The sequence below is a fragment of the Micropterus salmoides genome, unplaced genomic scaffold (assembly GCF_014851395.1).
Source record: "Micropterus salmoides isolate LMB-PRFRI ecotype aquatic unplaced genomic scaffold, ASM1485139v1 Ms_hic_scaffold_3726, whole genome shotgun sequence".
Lineage (NCBI taxonomy): Eukaryota > Metazoa > Chordata > Actinopteri > Centrarchiformes > Centrarchidae > Micropterus > Micropterus salmoides.
In genome coordinates this window covers 1-20623 of record NW_024043069.1, presented here as the reverse complement: position 1 = coordinate 20623, position 20623 = coordinate 1, and the positions used below count along the sequence as shown (strand labels likewise).

General features: G+C 38.9%; 2 protein-coding genes across 2 annotated transcripts; both read right to left on the bottom strand.

Annotated features, from left to right (window-relative positions):
* Positions 1 to 144: 144 nt before the first annotated feature.
* Positions 145 to 11444, bottom strand: LOC119884857 (L-rhamnose-binding lectin SML-like). Its single transcript, XM_038695149.1, has 9 exons — positions 9793 to 11444; positions 8753 to 8925; positions 6989 to 7021; positions 6256 to 6324; positions 5272 to 5407; positions 4316 to 4425; positions 4195 to 4239; positions 1381 to 1513; positions 145 to 1246 (listed from the first exon to the last, which is right to left on the bottom strand). The coding sequence occupies exons 2-9, from the start codon at positions 8781 to 8783 to the stop codon at positions 1135 to 1137; spliced, it is 669 nt and encodes a 222-aa protein (XP_038551077.1). The 5' UTR covers positions 8784 to 8925; positions 9793 to 11444; the 3' UTR covers positions 145 to 1134.
* Positions 11445 to 11599: 155 nt separating this feature from the next.
* On the bottom strand, positions 11600 to 16162 carry LOC119884856 (L-rhamnose-binding lectin SML-like). Its single transcript, XM_038695148.1, has 8 exons — positions 16158 to 16162; positions 15972 to 16096; positions 15051 to 15186; positions 13370 to 13479; positions 13232 to 13276; positions 12984 to 13116; positions 12669 to 12772; positions 11600 to 11960 (listed from the first exon to the last, which is right to left on the bottom strand). Exons 1-8 carry the CDS (start codon positions 16160 to 16162, stop codon positions 11941 to 11943), a joined length of 678 nt encoding a protein of 225 aa, XP_038551076.1. The 3' UTR covers positions 11600 to 11940.
* Positions 16163 to 20623: the final 4461 nt, after the last annotated feature.

Below are 20623 nucleotides of genomic sequence, written 5' to 3'. Positions count from 1 at the left end.
CTTAATGTAAGGTCCACTTCCTAGATTTTTCCAGAGTTTTTAAACACTAGGATAATGGTCAGCAAGTACAGCTGTTGTCCAACCATAGCTTAGCAACCATAACTCCACAGCAGAATGGTCAAGCTTTACATTTCTTGGTGTTTATCTGCTGTAATGTAAGCTGCAAATGTTAGCATGTCCAGCTAACTAGCTTACTACCTGTTGCAGTAACCTTACCTTAGTATTACTTCGAACGCCAAGCAGCATATCATTGGCTTACTTTTATTTGAAGGGTTACAGGGTTAGGCAGAGCTGCTAACTCTTACACATTGCAACTCATGCAAGTAGCCATGTTTTCATCTACTTGTCAAGCAAATTTAAAACTGACTTTTGAAATGTCTCAATAGAAGAGAAAAAAAAAAGTGAAATAGGTGTGTTTCTATCTGCTGGTTTAGAGCGAATAAACAAGGTTTTGGCAAGCGTAGTTACGTCAGTGGTTGACGTTACACATGGCTGTAATAAACAAGATGCAGAAGTTGCAAAACAGAATCAGTCTCATGGACTTGAGAACCATGGATCTGAGATAAATGGAGAGAGGTCCTCAGGAATATGTTTCAAGCAAGCAAGTTGCTCATAGCCATCTCTCTGCGCATTTTAAGAATATTCGGGAAAGACGCCAACAGCAGAAACAGTGGATCAGTCGTGAGTTACATGGTCAAAACTTATTCGGCAAAAGTGGTTCCATCTACCATTTAGCTCATTAAGTCTTTTTCAAAAAAGGCAAAAACCACCTCAAGCATAGATAGGGTAAAAACTTTTTTGCGAAATTAAGGAAGTTCAAATCTTACCATATCCATCAACCTTTTCTAATGCAATACTTCAAAATGGGTATGAAAAAACGATGGAAACATGGCTAGTTACACTTTTCACATTCTTTCATGCCACACACCAATTTTCTCTCTGCCCAGCTGATGTGACAACAGCACACACCTTGATAGTAATAAAGTGGACCCACTCTCAAGGAAAGGGAAATAATTAGTGAAGAAAGCCGAAGCGTTACATCTGGACTACCCTGCTTAGCCTGCTACCACTGCATAAGAAAGAAAATGGATGGATACTGGATAGGTCCTGATTTTATGTTTTAACAGTAGTCTGTTACTTACATTGACATGTGTAAGCCACCTCCAGGTACTTATAAGTGCCGACACAGGGGTCTCCAAACACTAAGTTGCTCGCTCTGATAGCACAGCTGTTTTCCCCGTTACAGCTGTGGATGCAGAGTGATGTGAGTGAATACAGGTTTGAATGTGCACAGAAAAAGAGGAAATATGGGTGTCATGTGAGGAAGATTAACATTTATATATTTCCCTATTGTTGTGCAAAAAGAGTGGGTAGCTGTACCGTTCAGCAACTCTGCTTGTAGGGCGCGAGCACTCGACATTTTGGATCTGAGAGGCAGGTCGCTGGTAAGAGCATGTGGTGGGGTCACGGCGTCCGTAATCAGCACCATAGACTAATATAACCTGCCCTTCATCTGACAAAAAAGGGAGGGAAAGTATTCAGATGGTGTTGAAATGCAAAGACAATAACTATGACATTAAAGCAGGAGTCGGTAACAACTGAATCTAATTTAAAATAATGCAAAGCTTCTTTCTCCACTGCTCATATCACTTCACCAAGCCCCTCCCACTAAACCCATAAGAAGGAGCTGGTTGCCCTGCAAAACCTCATCCCACATGGGGCTCGTCAAAATCCCAGTCGCTTCGACTCATCTTCTCACAGACAAAACTCCAAGACTTTGCAGCCCAGGGCAGAGCGGTCAGGTAAAGGAAACCTGGGGAGTCAGTTTGAATGGGCCTGATGCAGCTGATAACATTAATATCTAGAAAGCATTGTTATCTATAATTTATAGGGGCTTTGCTTAAGTTTGTAATAGAGTATATGCCTCAGCCAGTACTAGCACAAACCCAGTCCAGACGTCAACCAGTACGAGCACAGCTAGAGATGTACAGGCATCATCAAATACAAGCATCTCAGAGGACAGAGTTAGAGCAAAGAGGTCCATTCAAACTAGCAATAAATTGGGAAGAGGTTTCCACTCAGGGTTATTACAGACTGGAGGGAGAATTGTATTGAGAGCACTGCGGTGTCAGGTGTGATTATGCAGCAATGGTAAATTCTTTACATGACTCACGAGTCAGGTAGGCTCCCATAGCTGAATTTTGTTTAGGGACGCAGGGAGGTCAAGACCAGCTCTGGGGTTGATGTTGTGAAATGGCACAATTTGGTTAGATTTAGGTACCAGAAATACTTGGAAGTTTAAAAACATCATGGTCACTTAAAGATTCAGTGTGTAATATTTCTGAGGATCTATCGACAGAAATGCAATATAGTTTTTATTACCTTAGAATGAGACATTTATATCTACATAACCGCGGGGCCCGCCTTCCATGGACGTCGCAATGTTGCCTCATGTTTCTAAAGTAGCTGAAAACGAACAAACAGTGCTACAGAGCACATTTCGTCACTAAGTTCTTGTTCTACTTCTGGTAGAATTCAGGCAGTGCAGACACTCATCACTATGTTGAATATGTACGTTAGAAGAAGAAGTAATAATAATATACTGCAGGGATCTGCAAATAAGTTTTTCATCAGAGCAATATTTTTATTGCATTAACATGTTGTTCAGTTAGCTCAGTTGGTAAGGCGCAGGACTCACCTTGAGACAACTTTTTTTCCCCTCTCTCTTCAGCAAATGGATTCTGCAGCGAATGTTTCTCACATCACGGCATGTGCTGCACTGTTTTTGTTTCAGTGTTTGATCCACATCCATCAACCTACAGATGCTTTTGCAATTTCCTTTATCTCCAGGCAGAGGACATTTAGGGGAATCATGTTTTCTGACGGCTCTTTCGGTGTGTCAAGCAGCTACAGACTCTTTTAATGTCGTTCAGAATTTTTCAAAGAAAAAGCTCAGTTCAACTCCAAATACTGCATTACAGTAACCAAGCTTCTCACACTTTTATTTTGTAGACAAAACCACCAAAGAGGAAGTGATAATGTGAGTAACTGTTGCTGCCATGACTATCAAAGCACCACTATCAAAGTATTTATTTATTGATATTTTTTGCCGCTATCAAAGCACTGTAATCTGGCAGCGGGCCAAATGTTATTGTTGGCGGGCCGTTTTGGAGAGGGTCTGTCAGTGGCCTAGTCACAGTAACACATGGTTTTACTGAATAATTAAGTAAATATAATTTCTTAATAAATATACATAAATAAACCTAAGTTCTTGACTGGCTACTCTCTGCTGTCTCAGAAGAGACACCTTTTGTGCTGTTGTCCTGGAGGATAAAATAAATTAGCCTGCTGCATCACTTATTTGCACCCCCCCCCCCCCCCCCCCCCGCCCGTATATTAGTACTTTTCTTCTTTGAATGTACGGGCATATTCAGCGTAGTGATGAGTGTCCCATGCCGAAATTGTACTAGCAAGAAAAGAACATGTAAGAGGGACCCGCAGTGTATGCAGATAGAAATTGCTCTTTTTAAGGTAATAAAAACATAACTGTTCATTATGTAAGGTCTTTATCCACCACTGAAAACATAGTTATCTTTATTACATTTATGTCAATAGATCCTGCGAGAAATATTACACACTGGACCTTTAACTTGTTGTTATGACATGCTAATGACTTTCACCAAAAACATTTTTTTTAATTGGGATTTTTAGCTACTGCCTTTCTGTTTTCCGAGCATGGTAATGTAGATAAATGTGTGCATGCTTCAGTGAAAGACATGGCAGTGCCAATAATACACCGTTGGCTTTCAAAAAATTGTATTGCCGTCTAGCAACACCCCTGGATGGGCAGTTCTTCTTTCGCAGACGTAGTGTTTGCAAACGTCTATAGCCGCTTTGAAAATATTGAGCTTGACTGAGCATGTGTGAAGAGGGGAACTGCGCAGCGTGTGCATGAGCAGTCATTGACACTGTGTTAAAGACTCCTGGCTCTAATTTGTTGTTTTGACTCTGCAGATTCTTGCAAATGGCATTAGGAGGCAGAGGAACCAGATTTCATTTACAGATTACTTGTCTCATGTACTCCTATCATGATATAGTGACATTTTCATTAAGTAGTATGCCAAAAAGTTAATTTGATAAAACCTTCTGAACCTTTAATCCACCATAAATACAAAGGAGAAAGTGTGATCTTACCACACTGCAGGTTTGCAAAAGACTCTTCACATGCTACGCTGTAGACTGTCAAAGTAAAGATAAATCACATTAGACATATAACATTGTTTCACTTTTAGTTATGTTCACATTTGTCACTCACTTGCTGGTAAGCAGGTGTAGGTGGTCTCCAGGTATTTGTAGATACCGACGCAGGGATCAGAAACACGGAAGGTGTTTGTGTTTAATTCACACACCCTCTTTCCATCACATCTGTAGGAACAAGACATAGAGCTTCCATGTTTAGTGAATCAACATATCCCTTAAAGGTACTATTAGAAGCATTTTACACATATTAAATTGCTTTGTATTGCCAATGTGCTAATTGATTGTAACATAACTTCAAAAATGAGACCATGACACCTACAGTAGCTTGGTAAATAGCGACATGGTACTGTATTTGATTTGATTTTTGTTTAGATCATAAATAAGACAAGAATTAGGTTGGAAATGACTGATTTTTGTTAAACTGGATCATATTTTATGGAGAAAATATTTCCTGCATCTTTGATGACCGCCGGCTGGGAGATCTGGGGACAGGGGGAGTAGTGATGTATGCACATCTGGCACAGCTGGGAGGAGGAGTTTGGAGAAGTGCTGGGATGGGCACCAGAACTGGACGAGTGGAAAACGGAACACAGCTCAGCAGCCTCCAAGTGAACATGGCCGGACCAGGACAAAACACACCCTCAGAGACTGATGAAGGCCAGTTTGATGACAGGGAATACAGGGAATAAAGAAAATACAGTACTGAGGATACTGAGGTTTTCACAGAGGCTGTGTTCGGTCCTGGTCCAGCCATGTTCACCATTTTGGACGATGCCGAAGATGCTTGTGCCTACGGAGCGTGAGTGTGGCTGTAGAATCTGTACAGCATAGGACACCCTCTATCCTTAGATCCTCTGATACTCTAAGTGAATGAAATAAACTTATTGTGGTGGGAACGGGGGCCAAATAGAGGCCAAAATCTAGAAGATGTTAAAGGTTTCATGGCATGAATGAAAATGTTGACCTGCTAGTGACGCAAGATTCTAATCTTGAACATTATTGAGTGTATACCTTCTCCTGATGACGTCCACAGTGCCCCGCAGAGAGCACCGTGTATTGGCAAGCTGTTGTAGAGGTCGGCCCTCACTGCAGGTTGTACTGTCTGCACGTCCATACAGAGATGTCTGCACACGGATCGCTCCATTTTCTGTTACACAACACAGAGGGAAACAAGGAGAGGGGGGGGGATTGTGTGAGCAAAAATGTAATGGAGGAAAATTTACGGACCTCTTCCAGCGTGATTCGCCTCAACTCTACTCGCCTTTTTGGGTTTTCACTGGGGAAAAGTTGTACCTGGTAACAGCTACCTGGAAATAGTTTTTTCGTATAATCTCTTGGAGTTGAGGAGCTCAACAAGTGCCGATGGGGGGAAGCTAATGAGCCAGCCTTGTCCTACAGTCACACAGACCACTGCAGCCAATGCAGCAGACTACTCCAGCAACAGTGGCAGAGAAAAACACAGCTATAAGATTTTCGTACCGCTGTTCTATCTTTGCATGTTTTAACTTAAATCAAGAGGAATCTGGTGTGTGGATCCAGGGTGTGTCGCGTTGAACATTACGTCTCTGCAGTTTCATGCGGCGTCTCATGACAAGTAGCTGAATTGTAGGGGTACTTACTGCAATGGAAAAACGGAGGACGGTGGGCCAAAAGCGAGTTGAGGTGAGGCCAGTTGAGCTGTTACCAGCAATGGAAAAGCACCGTTACAGGATGAGGAGACATTTTTAATTTGTCTCTAGTGTTAACAAATCCCACAGAAAAGCCTGACACTGACAATATGTTAGTCTCTCAATATTTTCCAACTTCCAAAGCTTCTCTGTAGCTCTCAGATCTGTTCCTACTGAACATGTAAATCTTTAAAAATACAAGTACTTTCATAAAAAAAAAGACTGAAACAACTGGGCACTGTAGTTTTTAACAGACTACTAAATTATTTTATTGTTGCCTAAAAAAAACCCAACATGTGTACTTGTCGTTGTTTGAGTTCAGTCATACCACAGCTCAGGCGTTGGACGTTGAAGGCGTCATCGCAGGTGATCACCTCTCTGTGGACGAGGGAGTAGTCTGTTGGGCTCTTGAAAAGTCTGGAATTAAATGTTTGTTTTATAGTTAGAGCATATTTGAATAAATACATAGTTGTTGTGGAATAACAACCAAAAAGACCAAGTTATGGTTCTTATAAACATCTGGACATCTCTTTTTTTTTTCTTTCTTTCTTTCTTTCTTGATCTCTCTCGATTGGCTGAGTAGCATTCACATGAGATGATGGAACATGTGCAAGTGGTCTGTGAGTTTCCAGGGCCGCTAAACCAGTACAGTAAATGCTAGAAAAGGGTTAAAATAGAAACGCTCTGTCACAAGGTTGTGGTTCTCGTTAATAAATCGGCTATAGGTTCAGGTCTGGAGAGGATGGCGGCTGGGCCCAGGTCAATTAGTGACCTTGGCAATAACCTGCTGGCAATTCCCTCAGGCAAAGTCTGCACCAATGCGGAATTACGAAAGGTGTCTAATAAAGGGCTCAAAAAGTCTGCGAGAGAGCCCTCTCCCACATGCAAATTAAAGGTCAATTAAGTTGATCTCACTGTGAAAAATGCGTGCAGATTTCTTTATTATTTTTGTTATTTATTGAATCCATTGATCGCAATAATTCCATTGAAATTTATTAATTTGAACGTTTTAATGCTGATGTGACTGGTCATAAAAAGCCAAAATTCAAACATCCATTTACCTGCTCTCAAAAGCAAACACGTCGCTGCCAGCACTGAAAAAGAAAAACATTTTTAAAGTTTATTAGTCTTGTAACTTAAGGTGTTATCAGTAACTCCCAGAACACTGTTGTAACACTGTTAAATAGCTGCAATCTTTCACAGGTCAATATTTTGTTTTATAATTAACAGTACAACAGTAATTTGAACTTAAAGCTTTGAATTAATACTTGTCTGCAGTAACATATGTAGACCATTCACTTTCTAAGTCACTCTTTATAAAGGGTTTGAGGGGTGTAACTAAGGGCTTATAACTTGATGATATAGTAACGACACTTTATGAATGACTTATTAATAACCTGAATGTCAATGACTCAACAGCCAGAGTTACCCCCCAAAACCTGGCAACCCAAAATGTCTCATAAATTTTTATATCTCTAAGCATCAGTAAATGCTTTATTAACCATTAATAAAGCATTTCCTTATGACTTATAAAGGCCAACTTATTTAAAAGTGATAAGTTCTAAACATTTAATGGTGCTTAAGTTCATTCAAAATGTTATTCAGGATGTAAATTTTAAGTCTGTTCTATAAAGTAGAATTAAAAGTTAGGAAAAGTATAAAAAAACTTAAAATGCAGAAATTAGTTTGAGCGGATGCTGGTAATTTTACCCTTTTCATCATTTTTTATTATCTTTAATTCTAATATTAAAGCCTGACAATATTTAGCATGCTTTCCCCATTCACTCAATTTATATATAGTTTTCATCAATAATTCAATAGTCAAATAATGGTACAATAATTTGACTCCGTCCCAGGCCACCCTGTTCACGCAAACCACCATATTGCTAATTTTGTGGACTAACTCTATTTGCTGATGTAACAGGTACCAAACTAGGTATAGTCTTTGACACTATGTTCATCTACTGACTTTTGGGACTGATAATTAAAATAGCCTATGTGAAAACAGAGATTTCAAGGTATTGTAAAGCTGTGGGTGCACCCTCAAAAACTCCAGAGTAATAGCCTAGGCTAGCTACACTCACCACAGCACATACAAATGTACAAAACTCGACACAAAAAATAAGCCTAGGCTACACTTTTAAAGAACAGAGTAAGATATAAAGAGTTTGCTCAAATGTTGAAAGTTTATCTTTATATACAAGCATCAATCATACCATGTTCACTGAACTTGAACATAACCCTTAAACAATGACAGTAAGTCAATGCATTTAAGACTTTTACATTAAAGGTCTAGGCTGCTTGTTTGCCTGTTTGTTCACATGAGGGGTGCAGTGAGACCCCACGGATCCAAAAGAGCTCTTAACACACAGAGATAACGCTAGATTGAAATCTCTCAAGTCTCCCGATGGCCAGTCCTCTAGTGGCTCGGAATATTTTTGGTACCTATCTAGCAAGCATCAGTGATATCGGTGAGAGCCCAAAGGATACTAAAAGACAGAACCCAGCCTGCCACAGCCTGTTCCCCCTGCTGCCATTTGGCACAAGATACAGAAGTATCTGCTCTCCACCAGACTACAGAGCAGCTTCTTCCCCCAGGCTGCCAGAGTTCTAAATTAATCGTAGCAATGCAGCATGCAAAATAGTTATTTTTTGTGACTTGTTATTTATCCACTGTGTGTGTATATGTGTCATATATATATATATATAAACAAATCTTTTGCGAGTAGAATAAATGGAAATACAACTTAATGTCGTTATACAACTCTGTGTTGTAAAATGATAAATAAATCTACCTACTACCTTGTAGTTTGTTGTGTACTTACACAGTGTGGTGCTGAGTCTGGAGTGGAGCATGGTGTCCGAAGATCTGGTTTGAGATGAAGAGCTGAAGTGCTGGTGGTGAAACTCCTGGTTTTTATTGTGTGAGGGGGTGAGAACTTTCCCAGGTTATACAAACAAGTCACCAATGGAAAAGCCTGAATGAGTTCCTTGTTAGCTACAACAGATGGAAGGTTACAGATTACAATGAAGTGAAACTTGAATCATCTTGGAACAAAAGTCTTCTTTCTATAGTATTTGTTATCATTTAGAAAACAAGGTCCCTGTGAACAAGCAGCAAATAACTGCGATATCATGGCTCAATTTTCTGTTTGCTTCCATTATGTGAAGCCTCTACTGTTACAATTGATATAGGAATAGGAAATAGGAAAAGTCAAGGGATCACCAAAGTGGCTTAGATTCATCCTCTAAGGAGCATAACTGTGTGTATATTGTTGTTGAGATATGTTTTATACGTAAGCGTAATGTTTTCACTTGAGAACATTTTTAAAATTTTTCCAGTTTTAATTTGGACACCGAGAGATGCTCATGTCTACGGTAATGAAATCACATAGCACTGTTGGAGGTTCAGGCTGATTAGCAGCAGCAAGACTCCAGACTCCATGCATGTAAGAGCTTCTCACAGGATTTTGAGCTATCTTGTTAATTGAGATATTAATTTTCCCCCGACAAAAACCTTTGTCTGAATTCTTGTTAATTCAGAAAAACAGGGCAAACACCTCTAATCGACTGGAAGTTGACGTATAGGCTAAAAGAGGCAGAATCAAACAGCTCTCTATCCACAACAAACCTACTGAAATACACAGTGGACACACCAACTTACTAAGTGAGGATAGTGCTAATCTTACTAGTATTTTCCATAAATGTACTCTTTAACATCAGGCATGACAAAGGCTCAGAAAAGCTGAAGACCCCATCAGTTCTTTCAGGTATATTACAAAAATGCGTTCTCTCTTGCTGGGAGTTAAAAACAAACATTGGATTTATAAATTTGAAATCTTTTTGCAAGAAATGTATCACCCACCTACGTGTATCCGGAAGAGAAATTCAACCCATTCAGTCTTCATTACAATGAACTTTCTGGAACTACACCTGTGTGGACAAAAGAAAAACATTTGCAATTTGACATGCTTCTTCCTTGTAACTCTATATTGTACAAGATACCTCGCTTATCATTTTACAACACAGTGGTGTATAACGAGATTAAGTTGTAATTTCCTTAAGGGTGCCAGTTATACAATGACAGGCAACGGTCAACGGTCAAGTTGACAGTCAACTTTCTTTTGCAGGTAGGTCATAAAGGAAGCGTGTGCTTCAGTGAACTAAAATGTTGCAAAGCTTACAATATCCTTGCTTGTTTAATTAATGTCTGCAGTCTGTAGATTATGATAAACCATATTTATTACACCAGTTAATGAGTGACACTTACCACACAAGTGTTGTAGTCAGGGGTCACCAAGTATTCTAGAGCAAAACTTCCAGCAAGTCAGACACACAACAGCAGACCTTCATTTATGCTCAAACACAAACCCGCACAATGCTAGATTTGAAAAGTGCATTGAGATGACTTTTGTTATGAATTGGCGCTTTATAAATAAAGCTGAAACTGAATACTTTTGAAATCACAAAATATTTGTGTTTTTGATTTTTACATTTACCTAACCAGATAAAACTCCTGAATTCCAGAGTGACAACAAATGGCATGCTTATTGTAAAAACACTCACAAAAGACTTAAAATGAAATAATAAACTCTACATTGATGTCAAAATATATCTCTACAATAACTAATCCTCAATTTCACTGCTCATGTCTAAGCACCACTGTTAGCAAACAACTAGATAATATATGACATTTTATAGTGGTAATGAAATGACAAGGTTATCAGCTAACTAACATCAGATGGCACATTTCTTTGACTGTTTGAGCACCAAGCATCACCATGTAAACAGTCCGCCTCCTCTCATCTCGCCGGAGCCTTGCGCTCTGACAGAAAACAGTGCGCCCACTTAGTGCTCTGGAACATTGATGAGGCAGGTCTGTGTAAAAATGTGGGCTCAACAGTCTACTAATTCCCGGTGTTTGGCAGCATGAGCCCCATTTCCTCCAAACCGGACATTTACTAGGAGCAGCCTTAAGTCCAAGCTGGGCCAGCATGGCTCTATCCCGGCTCTCTTTCCTCTCCTCTGGAGTGATCACAGCAGATAAAGTATATCCATATTGAGCAGTAATCAGCATAGAAAATGCCCGGTTCAAAATAACATTCAATAAGCTGATCCATACTGGGGCGTTGAGAGCAGACAAGGCTATGGCTCAGAAGGAACGGAAGAAGAGAAGTATTGCGAGCTAACGCAAAAGCATTCCAAAGGAACGCAAAGTGGTCCTCAAAAATATTCCTCTCCTGATCCTTAGGAGCCACTGTAAGGTAAGGAGTCGCACAGTTTGGGGAAATTAGCTCCTCTGATGTCTGGAGATACGACAGACGGCTGAAGAGTGTACAGGTTGTGACTGAGGTGGGTTCTATCGTTTATAATCGTATACGAAGGCACCGATCCAATATCACTGATGCTCGGAGATGGGTTCCAATGATCCTAAGAAACCAGTTTAATGTGCAAACCACCGGCCCACATCATCTGTGAAGCAGCCAAATCAGAAATATCTCTTAAAATAATTTTCAACACAAGACACCCTCTATCCTTTAACCCTCTGAAATTCTAAGTAACTATATAAAACATATTATATATTATGTTGAATACAATATCTGAGTACACCCCTCACATTTTTGTAACTATATAATTATATCTTTATATGTGACACAACACTGAAGAAATGAAACTTTGCTATTTAGTTTATTTGCACTTTTAAAACACAGGAGATTCAAAGCGCCTTACATCAGGCAAAAATGCATTTAACACAAAAATTTCTAAAGCTGAATCAATAGTTTAATAAAACTTAATGATATAATAACAAAATTAACCAAGTTGTCATTCAGTTAATAGAAGTGCAGTAGAAAGTGCAGTAGAAACATTCAAAAGGTACAGTGGTATCTATATAGATTTCCTTTTAAATCAGAATTGATCGATTTCATTGGCTTCTTGATTACGTCCAATACTTCTCTTGTCATCGTATCACTGTCTTATTTCAGTAAGAACGTTATTCATTCAAAAGAATATGTTATATGGTTTGCGCAGGATCTGCAAAAGAACAGATAACAAGTTCATGTTAGATGATCAGAATCAGTATCAGAATCAGCTTTATTTGCCAGGTATGTGTACACATACAAGGAATGTGACTCAGGATTGTACATTGCTCATGATGTGCTTTCTCATACAATAAAGGAAATAAATACAGTAAAGGAAATTGTAATACAATAAAGGAAATGATTTAAGTGACTGATCAGTTATATATTATTATTATATATTAACATATTTTATTACTTAAATTTTTACTTTACTTAAATATTACTTTTGAATTATTAAATAATTGTTATTAATTAATTATAAATACAAATGTAGCCTGTAAATAAGAGAATGCTTTTGAATTCACAGCCTAAAAGTTTGGATTGGCTGTTTTGTTATTGCAGCACTGTTTTTTTTTTTGTTGTTTTTTTACAGTACACACTACCTCTACAACAACATTGTGCTGCGGTGAAAGTACTTTTATTCAAGTACTGTACTTAATAAACTGTGTTTCTCCAAATGTGTTGATTTTGAATGTTTACTTTTGTGTACATTCTGCTAATAATACTTTCTTACTTTACTTAAGTAAGGCTTAGAATGCAGGACTTTTAGTTCTGTGGAGTATTTCAACAGTACTTTTACATAAGTAAAGGGTCTGAATACGTCTTCAACCACTGCATCAGGACCACAGATCAGCTTCAGTAGAGTGAAACAGCTACTTACATTGACATGTGTAAGCCACCTCCAGGTACTTATAAGTGCCGACACAGGGGTCTCCAAACACTGAGTTGCTCGCTCTGATAGTACAGCTGCTTTTCCCGTTACAGCTGTGGATGCAGAGTGATGTGAGTGAATACAGGTTTAAATGTGCACAGAAGACTGGGAAAAATGGATGTTATTTGAGAAAAGATTAACATGTATGTGCCCTTGATTGTAACCCACCTTGGAAAACTATGACCTGGATGACTGAGAGTCTTCACAGACAACATGAACGATAATAATCTCTACTGTTAAAAGACAAACAGTGGGCAGCTGTACCTTTCAGCAACTTTGCTTGTGGGGTTTGAGCAGTCGACATTTTGGACCTGAGAGGCAGGTCGTTGGTAAGAGCATGTGGTGGGGTCACGCCGTCCATAATCAGCACCATAGACTAATATAATCTGCTGTCCATCTGAAAAAAGAGGAGGGGAAATATTCAGATGAATGTTGAAATGCAAAGAAAATGTAACTTTATCACATTAACCCACCAAAAATAAAACAAAACTAAGGAGAAAATGTGATCTTACAACAGTGCAGGTTTGCCGAAGAGTGCTCACACACTACGCTGTAGACTGTCAAAGTAAAGACAACATCAGACATGTTACATTCATCAAACGTATTGTAGCTTTGTTTCAATGTTAGTTACGTGCACAAATTTAACTGACTTGCTGGGAGGCAGGTGTACTTGGTCTCCAGATATTTGTAGATGCCATCACAAGGATCAGAAGTACGGACAACATTTGTGTTTATTTCACACACCCTTTTGCCATCACATCTAAAGGGAAAAGATATTTTGCTAATAGTCAAAAGTGATAATGGCTAATGGGATCACCAAAGTCCCTAGGATTCATCCTTGGAGGACTATGAATGTGAGGTTAATAGTTGTATAGATGAAAGCCCATCGTTAATAATATTTTCTCTGGAACATAAAAAACACTACAATACCCTCCCCCTTACATTTACAAAAACAATTTATTTATGGAAAACAAAAAAAACTGACTATTTCATCTACTTTTAAACAAAGAGCTCCTAAATAAACTTTTATCGCCAAATGCAATCCGTTTTCACTCCCATGTCGTCATATACAGTTGTGCTCAAAAGTTTGCACACCCTTGGAATTGGTAATAAATGTACCATGTGTAAAGAAAACATGAGTGAGCAGGCAAAATACATGTCTTTTATTTCTTATGGGATTCACATTGAACTGTAGGTCATAGCAGAATGACACCATAAAACAAAACAGTCTGGTTAACCTTAGTTCTTAATACTGTGTATTGCCACCTTTAGCATTAATGACTGCGTGCAGTCTTTGTAATAGATGTCAATGAGGCCCCGAATTCTTGCAGGTGGCATTCATCTTGGCAAAATGCCTCCAGTTCATGCAAAGTCTTTGGTCGTCTTGCATAAACCGCACTTTTGAGATCTCCCCAGAATGCCTCAATGACATGAAGGTCATGAGACTGTGATGGCCACTCCAGAACCTTTACCTTTTTCTGCAGTGACCACTGGAGGGTCAACTTGGCCATTACCATGCTGGAAAGTCCAGCAGCATCCCATTTGCAGCTTCCGTGCAGGAGAATGCAAATTGTCTGCCAGTATTTTCTGATAAAATGCTGCATTCATCTTGCCATCAATTTTCACAAGATTCCCTGTGGGGATGGTATTCTGTTCACTATAGGCCTTGTTGACCGCTCTTCAAACATAGCGCTTATGGTTGTGGCCATACATCTCAATTCTGGTCTCGTCACTCCAATATCTAGCCTCCTCAGTGCATCCACGTGAGGGCTAACAAACTCATTGACTATTAATAAACACCAACACTAATAACACTGTGACACATCCACCAATGAGTCCCTGTGCAAGACACTTGCTCCAGGTGTGCGACCTCTGACATAAATAGCAAGTGTAAGTCACTTTGGATAAAAGCATCAGCTAAATGAATAAATGTAATGTAACTGCAATTTACAAAGCCACTGGTGTGGGAAATTAATATTTAATTGCCATTTTCACCTGCGTGTCACTTGTGACAGGCCAAACATTCATGGGTATGTAAACTTTATTATTCTTTATTATTATTATTGTTTAAAAAGCAGCCAAACAACTATGTAAAAAGAGATGTCTTCATATGATCACTATCCTTAAATCAAAGACAGTTATTTTGCATGATCGGTCATATTTTCAAAATCAATGCCAAAATTTCAAAATGTCTGCCAGCATATGGACACATGGTCAAAACCCTTTGGCGTCAGTTTGTAACTTTTAGCTGTTACAACTCTTTACTTGCTTGCTAACTACTTTTTGAAAAAAGTAGAATACAACAGATGACCTTATTTTATCAGATGGTACCTTTTCTGGAGGACCTCTAGAGTTCCCTGCTGAGAGCACTTTGTATCGGTAAGCTGTTCTGGAGGTTTCCCCTCACTGCAGATCTCACTGTCTGCACGTCCATAGAGAGCTTCCTGCACACTGATCACTCCGTTATCTGTTACAGTGGAAAGAAACAAGAACAGAGGAGAAAAAAATATAACGACTTCTCTTTGTAATCTTTATAACAGTCACAAATATATACAATCCTTTCTTTTTTTGTTAAAAGAGAGCTGGCCACTGTAGTATTTAGAAAACAGGAGGAATAGTGCATCACAGTTGGGGACTATTTTTAGCGGCGGATTAATCCACACGTGGTGCTCTAGTGAGTATTTGGGGCAGCAGGATGGTGCATGTGGGACTGAGTCAGAAATACCTCCAATGTGTGTGATCATCGTGATGAAGCAACATGTCACCCAGTGTGGCTCACTGAAGGGTTTTAATAATTTCATCGGATTATTTTACGATTAGAAAATTATAGATTATCACCAAACATAACATATAATTAAGTATTTGATTCTCTATTTATCAGAGTTGTTTTAGTCGGCTGTTGAATCTGATGTAGGCTATGTCATTGATTAAATGTATTATTTATAATTACTAAACCCACTTTTGTAACATTAAGGGTTGGATAATCTGTTCAAATGCTGATCATTTTTACTTTCAAATTTCCACAGTCTCAGGGCATACCACAAACGTATCTCTTTGGGGCAAATGTGTTAAAAATGTATCCTTCTGTGCATATATACAGTGTTTTCTTTTCATTTAGATCTAAATGTTTCAAAGCCTTCTCAACACTGCATGTCATTCTGGTGAATAACCCTAAAAACAAGCAAATTTTAAGATGTTTGTCTAAATAAACCCCCTAAAAACCATTAAGTTGTTTCAGTTGTTCATGCATACCACAGCTCAGGCGTTGCACGTTGTTGAGCTCATCACAGGTGATCACGCTCTCTATGCCAGTGGTGGTGGTGGTCTCAGAGTAGTGCAGTTGACCTCTAGAAAAGTCTGGAATGAAAGCATATTTGCTGAATCAAAAGTTGTGTAATAACAAATGTCTTCAACTCCTGTCTTATAACTTCATGGTACCTCATTCTGGATGTCTGTTGTTGAGCAGTTTATAGAGACATGAAGTGAAACTACAACTTCTGGGTTCTGTTGCAAAAGTAAGAAAATCTCATTCAAAATTCCCCATACATTTGGAACTACACTATTACTAAAATACACATTACTAAAAATCCAGCACTGGGGCAGAGCGACAGTAGGTCGTGTCATGTTTCGATAAGGTTTACAAAATGCTGAATGAGAGATTGCATTGAACAAGTGGAACAGAGGATACAGGAAGTGATGTCAAACTTCAGCTCTTAAATTCACATTTTACATGCGTGTATGAGAGTTTTATCTAGCACAGAACAATGTGTTACTGTGTTGTTGACTCAAAAAATGTCCAAATGATGATGCGAATATACTAGTATAGTCTATAGAAGCCAAACTTGTCATTCAACTCAAACATACATTTACCTGCATTATGAGCAAAGACGTTGCTACCAGCACTGGAAGAAAAAAGCATATTTCAAAGTTTATTTATTGTTTCACTTATCTACTTACAGTGTAAAATCCCCCTTTTGACCATATTTAGCAGTTGTAATCACTTTTTTTCCATTGATACCAAATCTAACATAATAAAAGGGTTTCTCAACATCTTCAAATCAAAATTCAAGCCTCCTGATTTTAGACGAACCTACATAATTATCAGGTCTGTCATCAGTGAGTTGTGTACTCACACAGTGTGGTCCGAGGCTGCAACAGGACATGGCTTCAGAAGATCCGGTTTGAGGTGTAGAGTTAAAGTGATGGTGGTTGAAACAGACCCCTGATTTTTATTCTGTTGTGGTAAGAACTGCCTCTCTTCATGCAAGAGTCCACTAAACACAAAAGTAGTCATGATAACATTTCTGTTTGTTTGCAGATTAAACAAACAAGATATGAGAACAGCCACTCTATGCAAGGCGCCAACGGAAAAGCCAAAATGTTGCAACTCAAAGAAACACGGACTGAAAGTAGAAACTCGAACAGAAGACATATCAAAAAGCTGCCCTGAGACTTTGCTTGAACTCGTATACTCACTGACACAGAACAGGCAACCCACAAACACGACTCATCAGACAATATCCAAAAAGGTTTTCCATCAGCATGAAATCAAGGGCCTTCAAACACGTATAATTAAATAAACTGCCTTAAAATATTGATTAATGACATACATTACAACTAATCCACATAAAGTGTTCTTATAAAAGAATTTGTTATCATTTGGCAGACAAGTTATCTGAGAACAAACAAGGGAGAGAACTGAGATTTCATGGTTCAGTTCTCTGTTTGAGTTTAATCTGCATCAAACTCCATTCAGGTCCCTCAGCTTCTACCAACAGACACATTTAACTTGTGAATACATGTCCGCAAATCAGCTCATATGTCATAGAAAATAGACGCTCCTTATAACTTTAGAACTTTCCATAAATCATGAACTCCAACTTTGTTTGAAGACCTGCAGGGTCTCGAGCGACATGCAAGTGGTTGACTGCACAAATGGAAAAGTGCAAAACTGTTCCAGACATTCAACTTGAGGACCGAAATAAAAATTGTTCATTTCCCACTTTGTACTAAGGCTAAAACTAAAATAAAGCTACTGTAAAGTGGTCACCAGACACATATTTCACTTATACATCAACGTCCATGAATCTGCTTAGAAGTCATAGAGAATAGACGCTTCTTATAACTGCAAAAAAACATGATGTTTTCAGTTTCAAAGTAATCCAGTGATAGTTGTCAGTAATTTCCTGGGTACACTGCAAACAGGATAATTTAGTACATTTTTATGGTGCCAATTTGACAAAATGTCAACAAATATAGGCTATATATAATAATAATAATCCTTACTTGTAGAGCACTTTTCAAAAACAAGTTACAAAGTGCTTTAACAAGTGTAAAGAATAATACAAAAAAAAAGATAAGAGCATGAAAATTTAATAAAATTAGTAAAATACAATAAAATAAAAGGGATAAAATAAAGTCAAATAAGATCGGGAAAAGCTCTCCTATAAAAGTATGTTTTAAGAAGGGACTTAAAAGAGTTCACTGACTCAGCCGACCTGATTTCCTCGGGCAGGCTGTTCCAGAGCCTCGGGGCCCTGACAGCAAACGCTCTGTCCTTTAGTTTTCAGTCGAGACTCTGGAACAGACAGCAGACCTCTGCCCGAGGATCTCAAGGTACGTGCTGGTGCGTATGGGACTAAAAGGTCAGAAATATAACAAGGCGAGAGGCCATGAAGAGCTTTAAAAGTGATCAATAGAATTTTAAAGTCAATTCTAAAACATACTGGGAGCCAGTGTAATGAAGCTAAAATAGGAGTAATGTGGTCATATTTCTTTGTTCTGGTTAAAAGCCTGGCAGCTGAGTTCGGACAGTCTGGAGTCGATCAATAGATTTTTGGGTTAAACAGGTGAAAAGGCTGTTGCAATAATCCAGGCGTGATGAGATGAAGGCGTGTAAAATGGTCTCGGTGTCCTTAAAAGTTAACATAGATCGAATTTTAGCTATATTTCTAAGTTGATAAAAACATGATTGAACAAGCTTTGTGGTGTGCTGCTCGAAATTTAAATTACTATCAAACCAAACACCAAGGTTCTTTGCCACAGGCTTAATGTGATTTACTAGGGAACCAGCAGATGGCAGTATTTGATTTGCCATCTGCTGGGACCCGATGACCAGGAGTTCAGCTGGAGGAAATTATTTGACATCCATTTTTTAACTTCACAAAGGCAGTTGTTAAGTGAACTCAGCATTCCAGGATCTGTGGATCTGACGGGCAAGTATTTGTGTGTCATCAGCATAATATGAAAAGAAATGCCATGTTTATGGAATATGTCCAAGGGGAAGCAGATACAAGGAAAACAAAATGGGTCCTAAGAACCGACCCCTGAGGCACACCATATTTAACTGGACAGAATGAAGAGACATAGTTGTTTACAGACACGCAAAACTTCCTATTTGACAGGTAGGATGAAAACCATTCTAGAGTAGTACCAGAGATCCCCACCCAGTGCTCAGTCTGTCTAACATGATGTTGTGATCAATGGTGTCAAAAGCAGCGCTAAGGTCCAGGAGTACAAGGACTGAGCACATGCCTTCATCAGCAGACATTAAAAGGTCATTGGTGACTTAAGCAGGGCAGTGTCAGTGCTGTGGTACTTCCTAAAACCAGACTGAAACTTTTCAAATATTTGTTATTTTCCAGCACAGTAAAAATTTTTTAGGTATTATCAAGGGGCCGGAGGACACTCTCATTTGTGATATTGTTTTTAAAAGCTCAGACAAGTCGATGGGATAAAACTGGTTAAAACTCTGTTGTTGCTGGTGAGGAACCTCGGAGTAAGAGGCCACGGGGGTAATAGAGGCTCTGATTGACACCACCTATTGGTAAAATAAGATAAAACAATTCACATCATTACTTCTAGCTGAGGCACAAGGAGGGGTTGGGTTTACCAGATCCACAGTCTTAAACAGAAACCTGGGATTGTTTATGTGTAGTAATGAGTTCAGAAAAATAGTGTGTTCTCGCATTAACCATTTTATTGTAGTTAATTAATAATCCTTCAGACTGAGGTAATGGACTTGGAGACTGGATTTTTCCATCTGCGCTCTACTTTCCTGCATTCCCTTTTTAGGCTGCGAATGCTGTCATTTATCCAGGGTTGCTTACTAGCTTTAGACGTAGGCCTAACCTTTAGAGGAGCAGTAATATTTAGTGACGACAAGCAGATATGATTGAATGATCGACCAGATTGTTGGTGTTGGAATCAGACAGGTGTTGGCTTTGGCTCTGAAAGAATGCGCAAAACTTTGTTCATTAAAGATGCGACAACACACGGAGCTTGGTGAGGCGGCATGAGTAACAGGCGAATCGCAGCTAAAAACAATACATCTGTGGTCATATGGTCATGTCCACTAATTCCACAGAGGAAATGCTGACACCCAGGGTAAAAACCAAGTCCAGTGTATGACAACGGTTATGTTTGCCCTTTGACATGTTGTTTGAAGTTAAAAGAAGTGGCCATATTAAAAAGTCAGTTGCATTAACATGTTGGGGTCATCAACATGAATATAAAATCGCCCAAAGAACAATTCTGTCATAATTTAAAACCAGAGTAGATAAAAATTCAGGAAGTTCTGATAAAATCCTCCAGGCGGTTTTGGGGGGCGATAAATTATAACAAATATGATAGGTGTGCAGCCCTCCAACTTAAGAGTGAGAATTTCAAAGGAGCTAAATTCATCACAGCGTACTTCATGACATTTAAAATTTTTCCTATACACGCTCACTAGCCCACCACCACGACCACTGACCCTCGGTTGACTAAAGCATTGAGGCGGACACAGTTCAGCTAGCTGGCTATAGTCATTCATTTGCAACCAGGATTCAGTTAAAAACATAAAATCTAGATTTGCAGACAAGATAAAATCATTTAAGATAAAAGTCTTACTTGAAAGTGATCTC